The sequence below is a fragment of the Diceros bicornis genome, chromosome 4 (genome assembly GCF_020826845.1).
Source record: "Diceros bicornis minor isolate mBicDic1 chromosome 4, mDicBic1.mat.cur, whole genome shotgun sequence".
Lineage (NCBI taxonomy): Eukaryota > Metazoa > Chordata > Mammalia > Perissodactyla > Rhinocerotidae > Diceros > Diceros bicornis.
Genome location: NC_080743.1, coordinates 30,827,638 through 30,847,416, shown reverse-complemented (window position 1 = coordinate 30,847,416; position 19,779 = coordinate 30,827,638). Strand labels below are relative to the sequence as shown.

The window sequence follows — 19,779 nt, the reverse complement described above, 5'->3', positions numbered from 1 at the left end:
CTAGTCTGTTAGCAACTTTGAAGTTTATAATACAGTATTGTTGACTATAATCACTATATTGTGCATTAGATCTCCAGGACTTATTTATCTGCTGGTTGCTAGTTTGTACCCTTAAACAACATCTCCCCAATTCATTGCCCCACCCCAAACCACCTAAACTGTTTTTAACCAGTGGCTTTCTATGAAAATTAGCAGAATTCAAAAGCATTTTAACTCTCTGGATTACAAGCATAGATTAAATTCACTTGAGGGAAAATCTCATTCATTTAGTAGCCTTCTCTCAAATATCCCATTTGTTGGATTGAACTCCTAAAATGATAGTACATCCCATAAAAATATTCTACGTTAGTCATTTAAAGACATTTTATCCTACATCTTACATGTCAGTGCTCCAACTATTATAAAGATTATTTTTAAAAATCAACAAGAACAAGTTGATACATGAGAAAACAATGAATCATGGCTGATTTTATCTGTTTTCTACATGTTTGTGTGACATTCAAGATCTACAAAGCATTCAGAGAAAAGCAACACACTCCCATCTAATGAGTGCTGGCTGAGCACCAAGCACTGTGCGGCACATCTCCCGTAGCACGGGGCAGGCCACACAGGCACAGAGAAGTTCAGTGATTTCCCCAAGTCACACAGTCGGTAAGCAGGAGAGCCAACAGCACAGCCCCGCCTGGCTCCTGAGTGCGTAGGTTTGCTCCATACTAGATCTTGACAAGGAATAATTCAAGACTTAGAATGATAAAAGAAAAATCCCCTCTAAGATATGACTGTTTTTAATTTAAAATGTCTCATTTAGATTAGTATTCTGTATTTTGATTTGACCTTCAACTTTTTTTTTTTTAAGGTGTTGTGTAACGGACCAGGAACATGTGTTCCTATCTGTGTATCTGCCCTTCTCCTCGGGATACTAGGAATAAAGAAAGTGATCATTGTCTACGTTGAAAGCATCTGCCGAGTAGAAGATTTATCCCTGTCCGGAAAGATTCTGTTCCACCTCTGCGATTACTTCATTGTTCAGTGGCCGACTCTCAAGGAGAAATATCCCAAATCTGTGTACCTTGGGCGAATTGTTTGACGAATGACTTACTGCTTTAGAATTTTGCAGTCAACGATATTTATAATTGGGGGAAGAAAACTGCGTATTTACTTTTAAGGCTTCTGAAAGTTCTGAGAATTATTGGTGATCAGGAGTGAAAAATGTGTAAATAACCCAGTGAAGAAACTGGGTTATTTCTAAGAGAGTGCTCTTAGAAAACAAACGTTAATAAACCATGAAGTATTTATGCCTCTGTGCACCAAATTTCTTTTCTATATAACAATATTTATCACTATTTGCAAGTTATCTTCTGACTTGTTTTAGAAATATTTTTCCTAGAACTAAATATAGAATTTGTATGATTAATAACATTTCCTGTTCTACAGCTGTTCTTTTTATTTTTTACAGTATTCTGCATTGTAAAAAGAAAAGAAAAAGAAAGGTATCTCGTGGTTTTTGTTCAGATACAACAGGCTCCATTTCCTGTATGGAAGCAGTGCAGTCCCTAGTGAATCCTCTCAGCATAAAGGAAGCAGTTACGTTACATTGGCTTCATGACAATTTGTAATCCACAGGCTTCCAGAACCTCGAGCCTAACCCAGTATCTTTTTTTGTTCTTCAGTTTTGCTTTGTGAGTTGTTGGCCTCAATCCAGAATATCTTTTAAAAAAACTCTTGTTTAATTGTTAAATTAAAAGGTGACTACTGTCAGAGTAATAAAAACATGATTCTGTTTATCAGAAATCCAAACTCGCCAAACATTAAAAAAAATGTTTCAGTAAATTCACGACGTCATGGCTGTAGTTGTCTCTGGCATTTTGAGATGTTTAGGCTTGGTAGAGTATATATTTACTAAACATTTGTATAGTGCTTGCTGTATGCCAGGTATTCTTCTAAGCACTTTTCAAATATTAACTCATTTAATCCTGATAACAATTCGATGAGGTAGGGACTGTTATTATCGCCATTTTACAGATAATTTGTCCGAGATCACATGACTAGTAAGTGGCAAAGCCAGGATTCAAGCCCAGGCAGCCTGGCTTGTGAACAAAGCCAGTTTCATGGGCACGTGGCCTGTGTAGTCACGTGGGGACCCACACTTAGGAGGGCCCTGCGTTGGTTTAATACTCGGCTGTCACTCTCTTGAATTTCTTAATATATTTTGAACAAAGGAACTACATTTTATTTTGTACTGGGCCCCACAAATTATTTAGCTGGTCCCGCTTGAGAATCTGTGCTCTGAATGATGCCATGTCAACGACAACAGAAGAACCACACCCAGTGCGTGGCCTGGCCCAGGGAGCTCCTCAATAAACAGGAACTCATTCCCCTCCCTGTAGGCTCTGCTCCTTTAACAAGGCAACACACACGGAGAAGATCTCTTGTAGTATTTGACTTTTTTATTTTTTACTCTTAAATCTTTTTCATAAGTTTGATTTAAATCTAGTAAAGAAATGGTAAGAAATTGATGAAGAGAGTGTGTTTTAGTGAAAAGAGGCAGGATCACCCAAGATGATGTGAAATTAAAAAGCGGAGGTTGGGGGCCGGCCCGGTGGCGCAAGCGGTTAAGTGCGCGCGCTCCGCTGCGGCGGCCCGGGGTTCACTGGTTCGGATCCCGGGCGCGCACCGACGCACTGCTTGGTAAGCCATGCTGTGGCGGCGTCCCATATAAAGTGGAGGAAGATGGGCACCGATGTTAGCCCAGGGCCGTCTTCCTCAGCGGAAAAAAAAAAAAAAAAAAAGAGGAAGATTGGCGGATGTTAGCTCAGGGCTGATCTCCTCACAAAAAAAAAAAAAAGCGGAGGTTGATCTAGCATTTCTTGTTCTTTTAGAAAATCTCCTTCTCTGAGTAAAGTAGCCGCATCTGTCGTCAGGACATTTTCCTAGGTTTTTGGCTGGAGAAACGCACAGCAGAAGACTCTCAGAACAGTGAAAGCTCTTTGCTGCCTGGATTCAGTGGCCATGGGGCAGCCAAGGAGTCGTTCATCGCATTTTTGACCTGAGATCTCAGATCTCAGGTTCTGGCTCTGTTTCCACTGACGGAAAGACCTGGAATATCACCTTATTTGTGTGGTTCCACCAGGAGCTGAGATGAAGTAAGTCTCAACTTTTCCAGAGAGAAAGTAGTTTTTTAGGGACAGCAGCACATGCATTTTATTCATCTTTGAATTTCTGTCTGCTCTGTACTTTGTTCCTAAGTGCACTAAGCAAATAGTTGATGAGTGAAATTGGACTGCATTCAGTTCCGTTAATGCCTGTCTGTGCTCCAGGGTGGCTTCCCTGGGCCCCTGCAGGTAATCCTGCTGCAGAGGCTCCTGTCAGGCCAAGCTTACAATGCTTAGGCCACGGAGAGCTGTAGAAAAGATGCCATGATTTTTTCCAGAAACATATGTCCCAGATGTTTTGCGATGTCTTAACTTAGTGGTTAGCCTGGAATGTCGGAGAAGGAGTCTGTGTGTTATATCACTAAAAGTTTAGAAACATCTTCCTGCGTTCAGGCTGCTGTGCGCACATTCAGAGCCAGGCTGAAGCACATGTTATCACGCCTTCTTGCTTGGTTCCAGATTATTTGGTAAACAAGTGCACGCTCTGCCGTGTGTTATTGTTATGGCTAATTCAAGTCCTCAAGGTCACACTAGCAAAGGGGGCTGGTTTGAGATGATAGTAGGGGCCACAGTCTCCCTGCTGTACATCTCTGTGGCATTAAGAAAGATAGTGCTCTGGTCTCAACTCAAGCTCAAGAAGATCAGTAGCTAGCTGGTCCTTTCCAGTTTCTCTTAAAACACTCTGGAATGCAGCTTTTACTGGAAGAGACTGTTGATGAAAAATTAATTGCATCAGTCTTAAAGTGACAGGCAGGGAAACCACACATCCTGCCCACACCTACTTCCCTGGAAGATTTTTATCTATAGTTCAGCTGTCCTGAAGGGTCTCAGCAGCTTGCCAGGTCAGAAAATCTAACTGTTGCAAATAGGACATCCAGAAGTCAGTAGAGGAGGCTTTACCCTGGAACGAAGAGTGCTGTGAAACCGTGTCAACAAGAGGAATGTTGTACAATTTTGAATTGAATAGCAAGAGGTCCTTGCTAGAAAGGAGATGACCCAAGCTTCCCCTAACAAAAGCAACTTGAAACACGTTGTTTATTTGGCCTTCCAGAGATAAGTTAAAATTGGGACTGTACTACTCCTTACTGTGCGGTTCTTAGGTTGAGTCAGTGCCTTATTTCTTCTGAAAAGCCCCGTCTCACCAAAAGGAGTTTGACAGTAATGTAGTAAGCGTCTTTATCCACAATAAACACGTCATCGTGAGTGTTAAAGAAGATCGCCCTTCTCCGTACAGCTCAGCATTCAGGGCCTTGTGGGGTTCCTTCCCCACGATTTCAGCTCCGGCACACAATGAGCAGACACCCAGATTGTCCTGTCTGCCCTGAACTTTATTCTGTTTAGGCCCATCCCTCTAGCACGCTGAAAACAAATTTTCTACAGTTGTGTTCTTGTTGCCGACTCACTTTAAATATGGATCTGACATAGCTCCTCCTTTTCCCCCCAGAGTAGTGAACTGATGCTAGCCTCTGTCATACCTCTCAAACAACAAAGTTTGGAATAATTTTTGTTTTTTACTCTCTCCTTAATCCATATATAATTGGTTGCCTTCTTTTTGTTTTAATATCCCCAGAATTTTCCCTTGTCTTTTGGTCCTCTTCTCTCCTTGTTGTCTGAATTCACCTATTGATTCTGCCCTTGAACTAGTTCGTATCCACCCTTTCCTTTTCAGTCCCAGCTCACAGTCTAAGCTACTTCAACATAAATTCCTTGTTTTATTAGCACATTTTTTTGAGGAACTGCGGCATCGAGAGTTTAGGTAATTTATCCAAGACTTTGCAACTAGAAAGCGGCAGGGCTGGGATTTGAACCAAAGCACTCTAGCTCCAGCCAGACTTAATGTTAGGTTTGGGGGAAAAAAAAAGAGCTAGAAAGGAAATGAATGGGGAGCTGTGATGGAGAGTAAGGTGCTGGGTGCTCTAGATAGGGATCTCAGGAAAGGCCTCTCTAAGAAAGGGATGATTCAGCTGAGACCTGAAGGATAATGCCTTATCTGTCCTCCTCCTTCAATTCCCCTCCCAGCTGACATTTCGCCTCTCCCGTCAAGTCCTCCTGTCGCCCACAACCTTGTCTCAGCAGCTGCTTCTCTGAACACCTCTGTGGCGTAGCCACCCATACCGAAGGTTAGCGCTGAGTTCCATACCATGATACCGCAATACCTTGTACTCGGAAACACCTGTGGAGGGAAGCAGTGAATGATTTTGCTAATTGTTTCTTTATGTTTGCCTTACTTCAGGGACTATACTTCGTACTACTTTTGTATCCTTGCTCCGCTCTTGGTCATACCCACCACAGTTCTGGACAAAATGTAGGCATTGACTAAACATGTAAATTCTTATACCTTCTGGCTCTGTCTAGACCTGCTTAGTTACATCCTCATTCATGAGACTAATGGTTCTCAAAATTTTTGGTCTCGGGACCTCATTACACTGTTAAAAATTATTGAAGACCTCGATGAACTTATGTTTACGTGGGCTATATTTGTCAATATTTACCACATTAGAAATTAAAACAGAGAAATTTTTTAAATACAAGAATACACAAAGACATTCCATTAGCCATCAGAGCCAATGGTACCATCACACATTATGTAGCATCTAAAATCTATAAAATCCTGAGAATGAGTAGGAAAAAGGCAAATAACATCTGAGTATTATTATGGAAATAGTTTTGACCTCATGGACCCCTGAAAATGTCTTAAAGACCTCCAGGGTTCCCTGGGCCACATTTTAAAAACTGCTGCTTACATAATGGCACAGCAGTGACTTCATCTCCTCTCACAGCCTTTAGTCAGTCAGTGATCTGTGTATTAGTTTTCTGTTGCTGTGTACCAAATTGCCAGAAATTTAGTGGTTTAAAATAACATGTGTTATCTCATAGTTCTGTAGGTTACAAATGCAGGCAGGGCTTAACTGGTTCCCTACTGAGTCTCACAAGGCCGTATTCAAGGTGACGGCCAGGGTTGGGTTCTGATCTGGAACTCTGGATCCTCTTCCACGCTCGTTCAGGTTGTTATTGGCAGAATTCAGTTCCTTGTGGTTGTAGGACTCATGGTGACCTGTTTCTTAAAGGCCAGCAGGAGAGTCTCTACTGCTGCTTGTTCTCTTTTAAGGGCTCACATGATGGGGTCAGACACACCTAAGATAATCTCCTTTATAATTAACTCAAAGTCTCCTGGTTAGGGACCATAATTATAACCACCAAATCCCTTCTGCCATATTAATGTAACATAATCAGGGGAGTGATATCCCATGATATTCACAGGCCCCACCCATACTTCAGGATGGGGGATTATGAGAGTGTGGACACCATGGAGTGGAATATTGGGGGCCATCTGAGAATTCTGCCAACCATAGTCTGTCAGGGGTTTTTTGTTTTGTTTTGAAGAAAAAAACTTTGCTTTTAACCTTTCACTTAGACTGTTCAACTCCTGCCTTAGTATCCAAGTTCTCTAATTTTTTTTCTAAAGGGGAAATTCATGTCTTCCAAACACCATCCCTTTCTAACAAGACATTCAATGCCTTGGTTTGTTTACTTGTCAAATAGGCATAGCAATGTTACCCCTTATGGAGTTCTTGTGAGCATCAAACTAGATGGTGCATGTATTGCCTTTACCACGGAGCCTGACGCATAGTAAGCCCTCAGTAACCTTATGTCTCCAAGTAACCAAGGTGGCTTCCTTGCTGTGTTAGGGGCCTGAATGAGGCGTCTCCTTAAACTAAGCACAGCAACAACTTCCCACCCTCTGGGATGGCTACAGTCAAAAAAAGCGGAAAATAACAAGTGTGGCCAAGGATGCGGAGAAATTGAAATTGCTGGTGGGACTGCAGAATGGTTCAGCAACTGTGGAAAACAGTTTGGCAGTTCCTCAAAAGATTAAACATAAAGTTACCATATGACCCAGCAATTCCACTCCTAGGTACATGCCCCAGAGAATTGAAAACATGTTTACACAAAAACTTGTACACAAATGTTCATACCAGCACTATTCATAATAGCCAAAAAGTGGAAACAAGCCAACTGTCCACCAACTAATGAATGGATTATGTGGTATATCCATACAATGGAATATTATTCAGTCACAAAAAGGAATGAAGTCCTAATGCATGACATGCTACCACATGGATGAATGAACCTTGAAAACATGCTATGTGAAAGAAGCCAGTCACAAAAGACCACATATGATATGATTCCATTTATATGAAATGTCCAGAATAGGCAAATCCATTAACAGAAAGCAGATTCGTTGTTGCCAGGGACTGTGGGAGAGGGGAATGGGGGTGACTCCTACCGGATATGGGATTTCTTTTGGGGATGATGAAAATGTTCTGGACTTAGATAGTGGTGATGGTTATACAAATCTATGAATGCACTAAAAACCGTTGAATTGCACACTTTAAATGGGTGAATTTTATGGTTATGTGAATTATTTCTCAGTGAAAAAAACTATCAACAATAGTAAAGGAATCTATCCATATATATTTGTGGATGTGTATATAGATGAAAAAAGACAAAACAAAACAAAAAAACTAAGCAGCCAGGAAGCTGCTACAGGGAGTAGTTTTGTTTACTGTGATTCCATCTCTGCCCTCGGGCAGAGACTAAACACAGACCGAAGGTACTGGAGACAAAACATGGCTATTGGAGAAGGGCTGAGTAAGAAGGGGATGCAAAGAGCCTAGTGAGGGGGTCTGGGGGAAGACGATGGTCTCAGCATGAAATAACACCCTCTCCCACCTCATTGCTAAAGATGCCTCATTAAACAGCCTCACACCAGTAAAGAGCCAAGACGACTGAGTGAATGGTATTTTCCAAAGTGCCATCCACATGCTCTTCTGCAGTGTGACCTGGCCACTTCTCCTCAAGAGGTAGAGCCTGGCTGCTCTCTCTTTGAATCTAAACTGGCCTGAGTGACTTGCCCGACCACTGAAATGCAGCAAGAGTGGGAAATGACGTTCTGACTTGGTCTCTTGACGTGCTTGCCCTCTGGACTCTCCCCCTCGGGATGGCCCCTCAGAGCCCAGCCACCATAGTGTGAGAAGCCCAAGCCACACAGAGAGGCCACGTGTTGGTGTTCACAATCGCATCTGAGTATAGACTTCGAGTCATCTCAATCCAGGTGCTGGACACGTGAGGGATGAAGCCTCCAGGTGATTCCAGCCCTGCCATTTGAGTCACTCCCAGCCTTTCTAGGCCTCCCAGTTGACGCTCTGACACCGTGGAGCAGAGAAAAAGCCCTCCTTTCTGTGCCGTTTCAGTTTCTGATCCACAGAGTCCACAAGCAGGACTAAATTGTGGCTGTTTTCTGCCACTAAGTTTTAGGGGAATTTGTTACAAAGCAACAGGTAATTAGAACAATAACCTTTCAGAAGGAGCTGGTCCCTCCAAAATTTGATTATTTTGGCTTAATATTAGGAGAGGAAACGATCTCTCACCCCCAAGGCAAAAGGAAGAAAATGTATTTTTACACCATGGATAGAAAGACTTTTTTCCTCCTGCTCCTTGGCCTGCATGTAACAGTGAAACAGAAACCAATGAATTCTTTTCAATCTTTTAACCATATGCAGATGAATAAGCAAATTGTTGGACTTTATTCCTAATCTCTTTTCCTTTGCTGTGTAACTGAGGGTTTTTTTTTTTCCACTCTAATAAACTTTAGCATTTAAACAGAAGTCATGTGTCACATACATGACGATTAGCAGCAGGAATGTCGAAAAGGAGATAGCTGCTGAACACGAAGCCTTAATTAATAGCCAAGCCATTCAACTGAAAATAAGAACAATGTCTCTGGCAGCAAAATGTGAAATCTTTTTTCTGTCTAACTTGGAATCTTTTTTTTTTTTTTCTCTCAGTCTTTTTAGGATAATGATTTAAAATTCAATGACTGTGAAGAGAACTTTTTAAAGTTTTCGGTTGAGCTCTAGTGATTAAGTGCAGTAATCTGTCAATGACATCAAGTAAGTGCGCCCTCCCCATCCCTGGGTCCCTGAGTGAATTGCCGACTCCCAGAGGATGCAGGCTGAGACTAGTGCTGGAATCAAACCGGAGGGAAACCGAGCAGCAGCAGGAGGGATGAAGGAGTCTGGAATGACAGTCTTCTCCTCTCTCAAAAACAAGGAAAAGAAGTTTCACTCTTCAAAGAAAAGGGAAAGAAAACAAGGCTTTTATGGAAATACCATACACAGAGTTGGCAGAAATTCAGCAAGGAATAAAAAGTATCCAAAATGTTCCTTTATTCAGTTCCAGCCTGGCAGCCAAATTAAAAGAGGCTCTATTTTCAAGCTGATTTGTCCTGAATTCTCTGGACCTGTAACCGTGCAAGGCCTCTAGAAGGGCCCAGTCTTTGCTCTCTCAACTCCCCAATCAAACAAGCTGAGTCTAAACAGCCAGAGGGAGAGAGAGCTTAAAATGTTTCTCAAGATCTTATAGAAAACAAAGTATTTATGGATGAAATGATAAAAGGTCTGAGATTTAATTCAAAATCCATTGCCAGAGCAGGAAAGAAGGGGAGTTTATAGATGAAACAGAATTAGCCATACATGATCTCTGTGGAAGCTAGGGGGACAGTGGGTACACTGGGCATCATTATACCAAACTCGCATCATATTTTCCCCCCTACCTTCATATATGTGTGAACATGTCCATAATTAAAAGTTTTAAAAATATAAATCATGTAAGAAATCTTCAAATGCTAAAAAGTCGAGGAATGTACTTGTTACCGAACCAAATGGGCTCGCCTCCTGGTGAGCTAAATAAGACTCTACACCAGTGGAAGTTGTCTAACAAAGTAAAGTGTAGTTGCAGCAAACAGGAGGCCATGAGGAATCAGTTCCAAAGTCATGGCATCCCAGAACAAAGGAAAGCAGGAACTTTTATTTGGTTGGGGAATGAATATTCAAAAGGGAGAGGAGGGTACTCACTTGCACAGGCTCAGTTGGAGAACGCGCATCCACATAATGAGGCCTAAGCTCCTCCTGGAGAGATCTTTGCATTAAAAATAAGGTGAAGATAGTGGGCATAGCTCTTGTGGTGAGGCTTGGTCAGTTTCAGGATGGGTGATGGTACATCTCCTTAACAAACAAAAGGAAAAGAAACAACGTGGAAAAACAGTTAATTGCTTCCAAACTCACCTTTGAGTTTCTCCAGGCACCTAGTTGATGACATGTTGATTACAGATAAAATGAAATAAACTAGGTTTTAAAATAAGAACAAGAAAGGAAATTTTTAAATTACTGTTATTTCATGTTTAACTCATGAATAGAAATTCAGTCCTTGGGGCCGGCCCCGTGGCATAGAGGTTAAATGCACGTGCTCCGCTGCTGGCGACCCGGTTTGGGATCCAAGGCGCACACGGATGCACCATTTGTCTGGCCATGCTGAGGTGGCATCCCATATAAAAAGTGGAGGAAGACAGGCACAGATGTTAGCCCAGGGCCAGTCTTCCTCAGCAAAAAAAAAGAGGAGATTGGCATGGATGTTAGCGCAGGGCTGATCTTCCTCACAAAAAAAAAAAAAAAAAAGGAAATGCAGTCCATCTGCAAATCTGATTCCTGAACCAGAATAGGTTTTTCTGACTTAAAACAGTCAGTCCTGGCCCTTCCAAAACACTGCTGTCAAGGACAAAATGTCACCTTCTTTATCCATATAAGGGCTGTGCTTCTCACTGTTCAGTAAATATTTGAGGTGTTCCAACATCACCTTGAAGAGACGTTCAGAGGAGGCTGACGGGCCCTGACTCCCACTGAAGACGTCCCCTTTCTCCAAGGACACACTCCCCGCCCCATTTCGGAAGATCGTGATAGCACAAGTCACCTCTGTGGACCGTGAATGTTAAAGTTGGTACTGACCCCAAACTCTCGGTGCTGCTGAAGAGATTGCAGTGTGGAGCAAAGGGGAGGCAGCTGGGTGGTGAGAGCCCCGGGTCCGGGTTCTGGCTTTGCCACTATGCATGTGTTTAATCATGATTGATTGTAATATTTCTATGTTTCCTCACCACAAGCATGAAGGATTTGGACGAGATCATCCTTGAGATCCCTTCCAACAATAGTCCTGCCACCATAGTAATGATAGCCTCCATCATTTATCCAGTGCTGGTGCCACACCAGCTACTGCACTAACCACAGCATTGACTCATCTAATCCGCAGACCCAGGCCCTGGGGGCCGCACTTCAGAGACCCCTGTCCTTGCCACTTCCCTCCTAGGAGGCAAGAAGGCTGTGACCTTCCTGAGTCCACACTCCCTTTCTAGACCAAGCTCTGGCTGCCTGGGACCCCAGAATTCCCTGCCTTGATGGCCCAAGTCTGCTTCTAGGGCTTGCATGGGCGTCTTCTGCAGGTATGCCCTCCCTGGAGTGGCTTACAGTGGTGCAGAGTGTGGAAGGATTAGGACCTGCAGGCTGCGGGATGGACACTAGGTTGGAAGGTGGACACTGTGCACGAGACTCCTCCCACCATACATAAGGCTCCTCACAGTGTGAGATGAACCAGGTAGATAGAGAGGGGAGATGGGCTGTGGGCCAGGGGTTTTGTTTGTACTCTTGTCTGGGGTCCTGTGAATGTTAGGGGTGGGCCTAGTGAGGTAAGTACTGTTATTATTACCACCTCTGTTTTACAGAGAATGAAACAGAGATGCAGAAAGCTTGAGTAATTTGCCTGAGGCCACACAGCTGGTGAGTGGCAGAGCCAGGGCTCAGTCTGCAGTCTGTGATTCCACGCTCTTCCCTTTCATGCTGCCACCCAACAAATCCGCAGAATCGGCAGATCCCCTAGGCTCTCATGAGACACAGAGACAGTCCTGAAAAGCAGTCTTCTGCCAGTCGAGTTGCTTTTCTGCTCCGTACTGCATTATTGGTGCCAACTGAGAATATGGCAGACAGCAGTGGTAGCAAAGCCTCATCCAGAAAAAATTACCCTGGGAAGTTGATTCAACAGAAAAGTATTTGATACAAGAGTATGACAGTTAATCCTAGGATTTCACTTTTTGTTCTGAACTTCTGACCCACAGCTGCTAGTCCAACCACGGAATATCAAGAAGGTACCTTAACTAGATTTTAACCCTGTTAAACAAGTGTTTGGCCAATCAAATAAGTAGGTCTTTGTTGATTTCCTTTAAACTCTAAAACCAGGATATTACTTCTAATATGGTAAGACTCTCGCCTTCCCTCCAAGGACATCTTGAGGCACAGAAATAAAATCTGACCAAACATACTTTCAATTACTATTCATAATGAAATGCCCAGCAAATTATAGGTAATTTGAAAAAGCAAATTTCTCAACAAAGCCATAAAAATATTTCTTGCAGTATTTTTAGAAGGCATAATTTGACGTACTTAATAGCAAGGAGTCAATTTAGTTATGTTTTGAATACTAACCACAAATTTCTAAAGTTCGTAATAAGAATAGTAGCTAACAGTAGTGAGGTCTTGTGTGCCAGGCACAATTCTCTGTCTTTGACATGTATTTGCTCACTTGATCCTCACAACAACCTTATGAAGTAGTTGGTATTATGATTGCTTCTTTACAGATAGGGAAACTGAGATACAGAGACGTTAGTAAGCTTAGAACTAAGATTATACACGAAGGATTTATCAAAGTACTGTTCATAATAGAAAAATGGTGGAAACAATCCAAATTGGAAAATGCTTAATAAATTATGATATGTCCACATAATGGACTATCATGCAGTCATTAAAAATCATGTTATTGATGAATATTTAAAGGCATAGAAAAATGCTTAAAATGTTACATTAAATAAATTTTTGTGTGTGTGTGTGTGAGGAAGACCAGCCCTGAGCTAACATCTGATGCCAATCCTCCCCTTTTTGCCAAGGAAGATGGGCCCTGGGCTAACATCGGTGCGCATCTTCCTCTTTATATGGGACACCGCCACAGCATGGCTTGATGAGCAGTGTGTCGCGCCCCGGATCCGAACCAGTGAACCCTTGGGCCAAAGAAGCGGAGTGTGCGCACTTAACCGCTGCGCCACCGGGCTGGCCCCAAAATAAAATTTTTTAATGATGCAAACAAGTGTGTATTAAGAGCACAATTTGAACATATATGTAAATATATGCAAAGTTTAAAAAGGGCTAAAAACAAAATGTTTAAAATGGATATCTCTGAGTTAAGGAATTATGTATAAAGTTTGTTCTATAATTTTTTTAAATTGTATTTTGATTATGTATTACATAATGAAAGAAAATAAGGCTTAAAAAAATGCCTGAATTCTTGTGAGCCATTAGTTCAGGCAGTAGGAAAAAGGAAAACATTATAATGTCTTCTAAGAAATACCATACTGGCAAGTATAACAAATAATAATAGGAATAATTACTTAATAAACATGTGTCCAATACTTACCGCTTTACATGCAGCTTTCGCAATATCTCACTTGATCCCTCCAAAGGCACTGAGAGGTAAATAGTCTTAGCTCCCATTTTTCAGATGATGAAAATTAAGCTCAGAGAGGTTGTGACTTTTCCGAGGCTCCACAGATGGTACATGGTTCAGCCAGGGCTGGAATCTTTGGACATGCAATCACAGTGCAGCATCTGTGAACACAGGCCCAGTGTGTGGGCAGAGCCAGTAATGTGTTATACTCACCACATTTTGACTTATTCAACATGAGAGTGAATAAGCATGGCAACAGACTAAGGGAGACTCACGCCAGTTTATGGGAAGGTCCAGTGAAATAGGAATGGGGAGATCTGAGTTCTAGTCTTGGCTCTGCCATTAATTAGGTCTATGGGCAAATCTTTTGACCTCTCTGGGCCCCTATTCGTTCATCAAGATACAACACAAATGTGATTGGGCTTCCTGGGCCCAGTGCCTGCCCTGGAGGTCAGCTGCCTGCATTGTCACATGCCAAAATCCCCTATATATGATTCCAAAGGCTTGAATGGCAATGTTGATTTCTAGTGAAGGTGAAGGGGGAGGGCGGTTACATCACATGTCACCAGCAAAACATCCTTACAGTTTCCTTTAAACACTTCCTTTTTTCCCCAAATTCCCTCTTCCTCTACCAGCTGCCCAAATTCTCTTTTTCTGTTTCCTTTTCCCTTCGAAAAAACAAAAATTTTTTGCCCTTCTCTTTCTCGAGCCACAGTCTTCAAGATTTCTCCCTATTCCAAGTCTATTATCATTCAACAAATATTTATTACCAGCCTACCATATGCCAGGGCTGTTCTCGGTGCTGGAGGACACCGCACTGGACTTTACATTCCATCCCTTTCTTATATAGAGTGTCTAACTGGGTCTCAGCTTCCTAAATTTGCATCTAGCCGAAGGCAGTCTGTGGAGACTAGGGAGGATTTTAATTACTAATAATTTTTTTAGCGTTACATATAAAATGAGAGGTGAATACTTCTTGCTCTCAAAGGACCTCCTAGCTCTATTTTTAAAAATAATTCTATGATTTTATGTAATTATATTCATAACAGTATTTCCTTCAAAGACTGATAATTATAACAAGCATTTATTAGGCACTCACGGTGCCCCCAGCATTAATTACCTTACAATGAACCCTCACAACCCAGTGACCTATAGGTACTATGATTAGACTCCTTTCCTTGATGAAGCAACTGAGGTTTAGAGACATTTGGTGACTGATCTGAAGTCAAATGGCCACTGGGTAGCAGCTCCAGGATTCAGAGGCAGGTGTGCCTGACTCTAGACGCTGTGCTTTTAGCCTCAGAGCTGACTGCCATCTCCCCCTCCTGGTCTTCTCTTACCCAGAGTGTGGTATCACTGAGAGTATTGACATGGTATTAGAATCTATTTTCCTGTCCCATTTTTGCCATGTCTTCTATCCTAGTCTGTTTGAGCTGCTATGACAAAAATACCATAGACTGGGTGGGCTTATAAATACCAGAAATTTATTTCTCACACTTCTGGAGGCTGGGAAGTCCAAGATCAAGGTGCCAGCAGATTCAGTGTCTGGTGTGGGCTGCTTCTTGGTTCATAGATGGCCATATTCTTGCTATAACCTCAGAGGGCAGAAGGGCCAAGAGAGCTCTCTGGGGTCTCTTTTATAAAAGCACTAATCCCATTCATGAGGGCTCTCCCCTCATAATCTAATCGCCTCCCAAAGGCCTTTCTTTGTTGGAAAAAGCTCCATTCATGATGCTGGTTAGAGAAGTAACTTGTCTGCCTCTCAATGTGTTTTAAAGTCATGAACTCAATAAAGCCGCTCCAGACCCCTAATGTGGAGTCTCTTTTCTCTCTCTCTTTAGTTTTCCCTTTATGTTCTCCATGTTTCAAATTATTACTACAACCTCTCATCTGTTACAATTTTATTAAAGAAAGTCTGAGAAGACTGCCTTTCTCTGTAGATCAATGAGAACTCAGGGAGGGGTTCACAAAGAACCAAGACAGGTTTTTATTTCTGTACTAAAAACAATGCAGTAAATGGCAACATGTCTTTGGTGAGCTGCCAACACATTCTTCCTATCAGCGTTGGCTAGAGTGATCTGGTTTGAGCAACAGAAATCATTGAATTCTTAACAAGCATCAGTGAAGGTTCGAACTTGATATCAATCAAGACAATTCCAATTTAGTGTCAGAGTTTTTATGGATTTGTTGTGTCTTCTATAGTCTAACAACATTTCAGAGGTGAATGTCCACATAATTAAAGTATCTAAGGGCCACCACAGGAGTCCTGACTTACATAGGATGCTGAATGTATAGCTTTAAGTATAAGGCACGTATGTTAAAAGGCAAATTCTACAACTGGGAGGAGGAAACAAGTCAGTTATACAATGGAAGGATTTCCTTAATTTTTCCCCTACTGTTCCAGAGAAGGGTACAAGGATCTAAAACCCAGATTTATTTAACCAAACCTGCTAACATTATTTTTTTATAAGTTACTGGATTGTAAATGGGAGTTAATCTATACCATACACAAATTATGTATTAAATATTTTGGAAAACTAAGGGTCTGGCTTACCACTAGTACATTTATAATATATCCAGTAATCATACATCCAATATTTTTAAATCTTTTTTTTCCTCCAACAACTAAGCCAGGGATTCTTAAACTTGGGCCCATGGAAATGTTGGAAATTTTGGGATTGATTTATGCATTTTCTGGAAAGATAGGCCATAGCTTTCGTTAGATTCTCTGTAATCCTTTTCCCACCTCCCAAAATAGGATACAAAGCTTACACTTAAGGTTTTGAGACTTTTTTTAAGGGCATATTTATTTATTTTAAAATCTTTTTTTTCAATCTGAGGCTTAAAATTTAGTGGAAAAACAAACAACTTTATCTCCTCCTTTCCTTCTGTGCCTATTCAATCATCCCACTCCTTCAAAAATGAATGGAGTGTGTGTGTGTGTGTGTGTGTGTGTGTGTGTGTGTGTGTGTGTATAAAGCCTTCTCTGGGGGCAGCAGGATGCAAGAAAAAAGATAGGAAAAAAAAGAGTAGTGGAAATGTTTTTTTTAAGAATTTTTTTTTTTTTTTAACAGGAATCTGCCTTGAATTTTTTTCTTTCTCTCCTGAGTATCTTGGCTATTGTTATTGTTATTTAGTAGTCTTCACTGGGAATTCTTTTGTGGATGACTGTAAATTACTAGATTCCATTTTAGCTAGAGGAGCTGACACAGCAAATTTATGTTCTGTTATAAATTAAGTGATGTGATGACATATGCTTAGTGGTCAGACTGACATGCAAAATAAATCAGATGTAATCGTTTGAATATAAGTTTGAGATATAAAATAAACCATTTTAGGGTCGAAACAAAAGACAGAACCATAGGAGTAGCGGTTTGCCAAAGCACAAATGAGCTAATTCTGCTTTCAGTCAGCACAAGAAAAATCATTTCAATTGGGTATTTTATTTTTCTTCTTCTATGAGTACCATAAAGAGAAGTTAATAACTCAGGTGAAAACATGGAATTTAGAGGTGGCAGGTTTATAAGTGGACACCCGCACTTTCGTTTTTAACAGGTGAGGACAGCGGACCAAAGACACTTCAAGACACAGAGCCGACTGGTAACAGAAGCTCTACCTAGAACCCAGCTGTTCTGACTCCCAGGTCTGCTTTCCAAAGAACTAAAGTGAGAACTACTGCCTTTTGACTTATCATAATATGCTGTTCAAGAATATGCAGTTAAAACACGTTTATGATACCTGGCACTCATAGCAGCATGACTACAATGAGAGCGACAAAGATACTGCCTGTCGCTGAATGACTGATAGCAGAAGACAACGTCAGGCTAAGGTTGAACTTGCCGTTCTGGTTCTTAGGCCAGAAGCCAGTTTTTAAAATTGGCTTCATTAAAATCATTTACTTCGTTTAGAGTTATACTTACCCTGTGGAGGAGATAAAATTAGGGAAGTGAACGACATTAGCCTTTGAGAGTATGGATTTATGAGTAGTATTTGAATTCTCTCCCTGATCAGGTAATCATCTGTTACTTGGATAATTTAAGTGAAAAAAAAAGGATCCTACATGCTAAGGTTTGTGTTTGATGTGCTGTGGCTCCAATGTTCTCATCTGCAAATCTGACACTAGCGATTGACTGTTTTCAATGTTAACCCTATCAATGGAATTCCGAAAAAAAGAAGACCTCACCCTATTCATGCAGCAATTCAGTTTTGATTCCTTTCTTTTGTGCCTTCAAGGAAGACTGGAAACCAAAATGTTGAGTCAAATAGAATTTATAACTAGAAGAAACTTGGGCATCATTTAGGCCAAACTGGAACTTACTGGACATGAGGAAGCAGACCTCCAGAGCCCCTAGGACTACTGGAGTTAATACAGCTAGTGAGTAAGGATGCCAGGGCTCAAATCCAGTCCATCATTCCCCCACTGACCTTCCCATTACCCACAGTGATTGCGTTCCGGCAATGGAGCAATCCTGGGCCTAAGAGATCCAATTTTACTTCCCATTGGTTTTCTCCTTCTTGTATTGGGGTATCCCACAGGGAAGTCATCGTTCCTTGTGTCTATATGTCTCATCTCCCTCATAGGGTGTAAGGGTCTGAATCACAGCCTGGCAAACAGTTGCTGTGTGCCTGCAATGTTTCGGGTGCTCTGCAGGACACTCTACATACGTTAGCACATTTACTCTTCAGGGTAGCCTTGTAAGATAGCTGCTCCTATCCCTCTTTTCTCTGTGAGGAAACTGAACTCAGAGAGGTGAGGAAACTTGTCTAAAGTCCCACAACTGGTAGGTGGTGGGACTGAGATTCAAACCTACATAGGTGTGATTCCAAAACTCACTGGGAACACTATTGGGTAGAATTATGCTTTATTCACCGTTGTTTTTGTGGCAGATGCTAGTACATTGCTATACAAATAGTAAGTATTCAATAAATGCTTTTGAAAAGGATGAACAAATGATAGATTTAGTAAGAACAAGGCATAAGAACTTTTTAAATGGTTTTTTTGGTGAGGAAATTAGCCCTGAGCTAACACCTGTTGCCAATCCTCGTCTTTTTTGCTGAGGAAGATTTGCCCTGGGCTAAATCCGTGCCCATCTTCCTCTACTTTGTGTGGGATGCCTGCCACAGCATGGCTTAATGAGCAGTGCATAGGCCTGCGCCAGGGATCTGAACCTTCGAACCCCAGGCTGCCAGAAGCGGAGTGTGCAAACTTAACCACTATGCCACTGGGCCAGCCCCTAAATGTTTTTTTTTATACTTTTTTTTTTTTTTTTTTGCTGAGGAAGATTAGCCCTGAGCTAACATCTGTGCCAGGTTTCCTCTATTTTTTTTTTGTTGTGAGAAAGTTCAGCCCTGAGCTAACATCTGCCAATCCTCCTCTTTTTTTTGCTGAGGAAGACTGGCCCTGGGCTAACATCCATGCCCATCTTCCTCCACTTTATATGGGACACCGCCACAGCATGGCTTGACAAGCAGTGCATCGGTGTGCGCCCAGGATCCGAACTGGTGAACCCCAGGCTGTCGCAGCGGAGCGTGCGCGCTTCACTGCTTGCACCACTGGGCTGGCCCTTTGTTTTCGTCTATTTTGTATGTGGGCCACCGCCACAGCATGGCTTGACAAGTGGTGTAGGTCCACACCTGGGATCCAAACCCGAAAACCCGGGCCGCTGATGTGGAGCACGTGAACTTAACCACTAAGCCACAGAGCCAGCCCCTTTTTAAATGTTATTGTCAACATGTCAGATCAGTTTTGTTCACCTCTTGGGGGAGAGAAACAACCTACCCAACCTAAACTCCAGCAGCCCAGTAATTCATCACGTTTCCCTCTCTTCTGACAGGCAGTCCAGCAGAGTGGCTTATCCCTGGGGCTCTGGTGCCATGCTGCCTGGGTTAACTCCTCTCTCTGCCATTTACCCTCACCTCAGGCAAGTAACTGGGCGTCTCTGCACCTCAGTTGTTTCATTGTAAGATGGGGATTCTAGTTGTGACTTCTTTATAGGGTTGTTTTGAAGATGAAGTGAGTTAATAGATGTAAAGCACATTGTAACACACAGTAAACACTCAGTTAAGAGCTTTATTAACTTAAGTACATTTCTTCATAGCCCTTGTAAAATCCTTACCACTCTTTTGCAGTAAAGCATTTTCAAAAAGTGCTCCGTACCAGGGATCCAGGGTTATCTCTGTGTTCTTTTCCTGGAGGTTCCTGTGTACCGACTGTGTTGACATCACATTATTAATATCTTCTGCTGCC

The 19,779-nt window shown here is 41.9% G+C and overlaps 1 protein-coding gene across 1 annotated transcript in view; it reads left to right on the top strand.

Moving 5' to 3' along the window:
* Window positions 1-1,834, top strand: part of ALG14 (ALG14 UDP-N-acetylglucosaminyltransferase subunit) — an 83,182-nt gene extending 81,348 nt beyond the window's left edge. Inside the window, exon 4 of the mRNA XM_058538582.1 lies at window positions 857-1,834. Coding sequence (XP_058394565.1) covers window positions 857-1,087 — 231 coding nt within the window. The 3' untranslated portion in view covers window positions 1,088-1,834. The remainder of the gene's footprint in view (window positions 1-856) is intronic.
* Window positions 1,835-19,779: the final 17,945 nt, after the last annotated feature.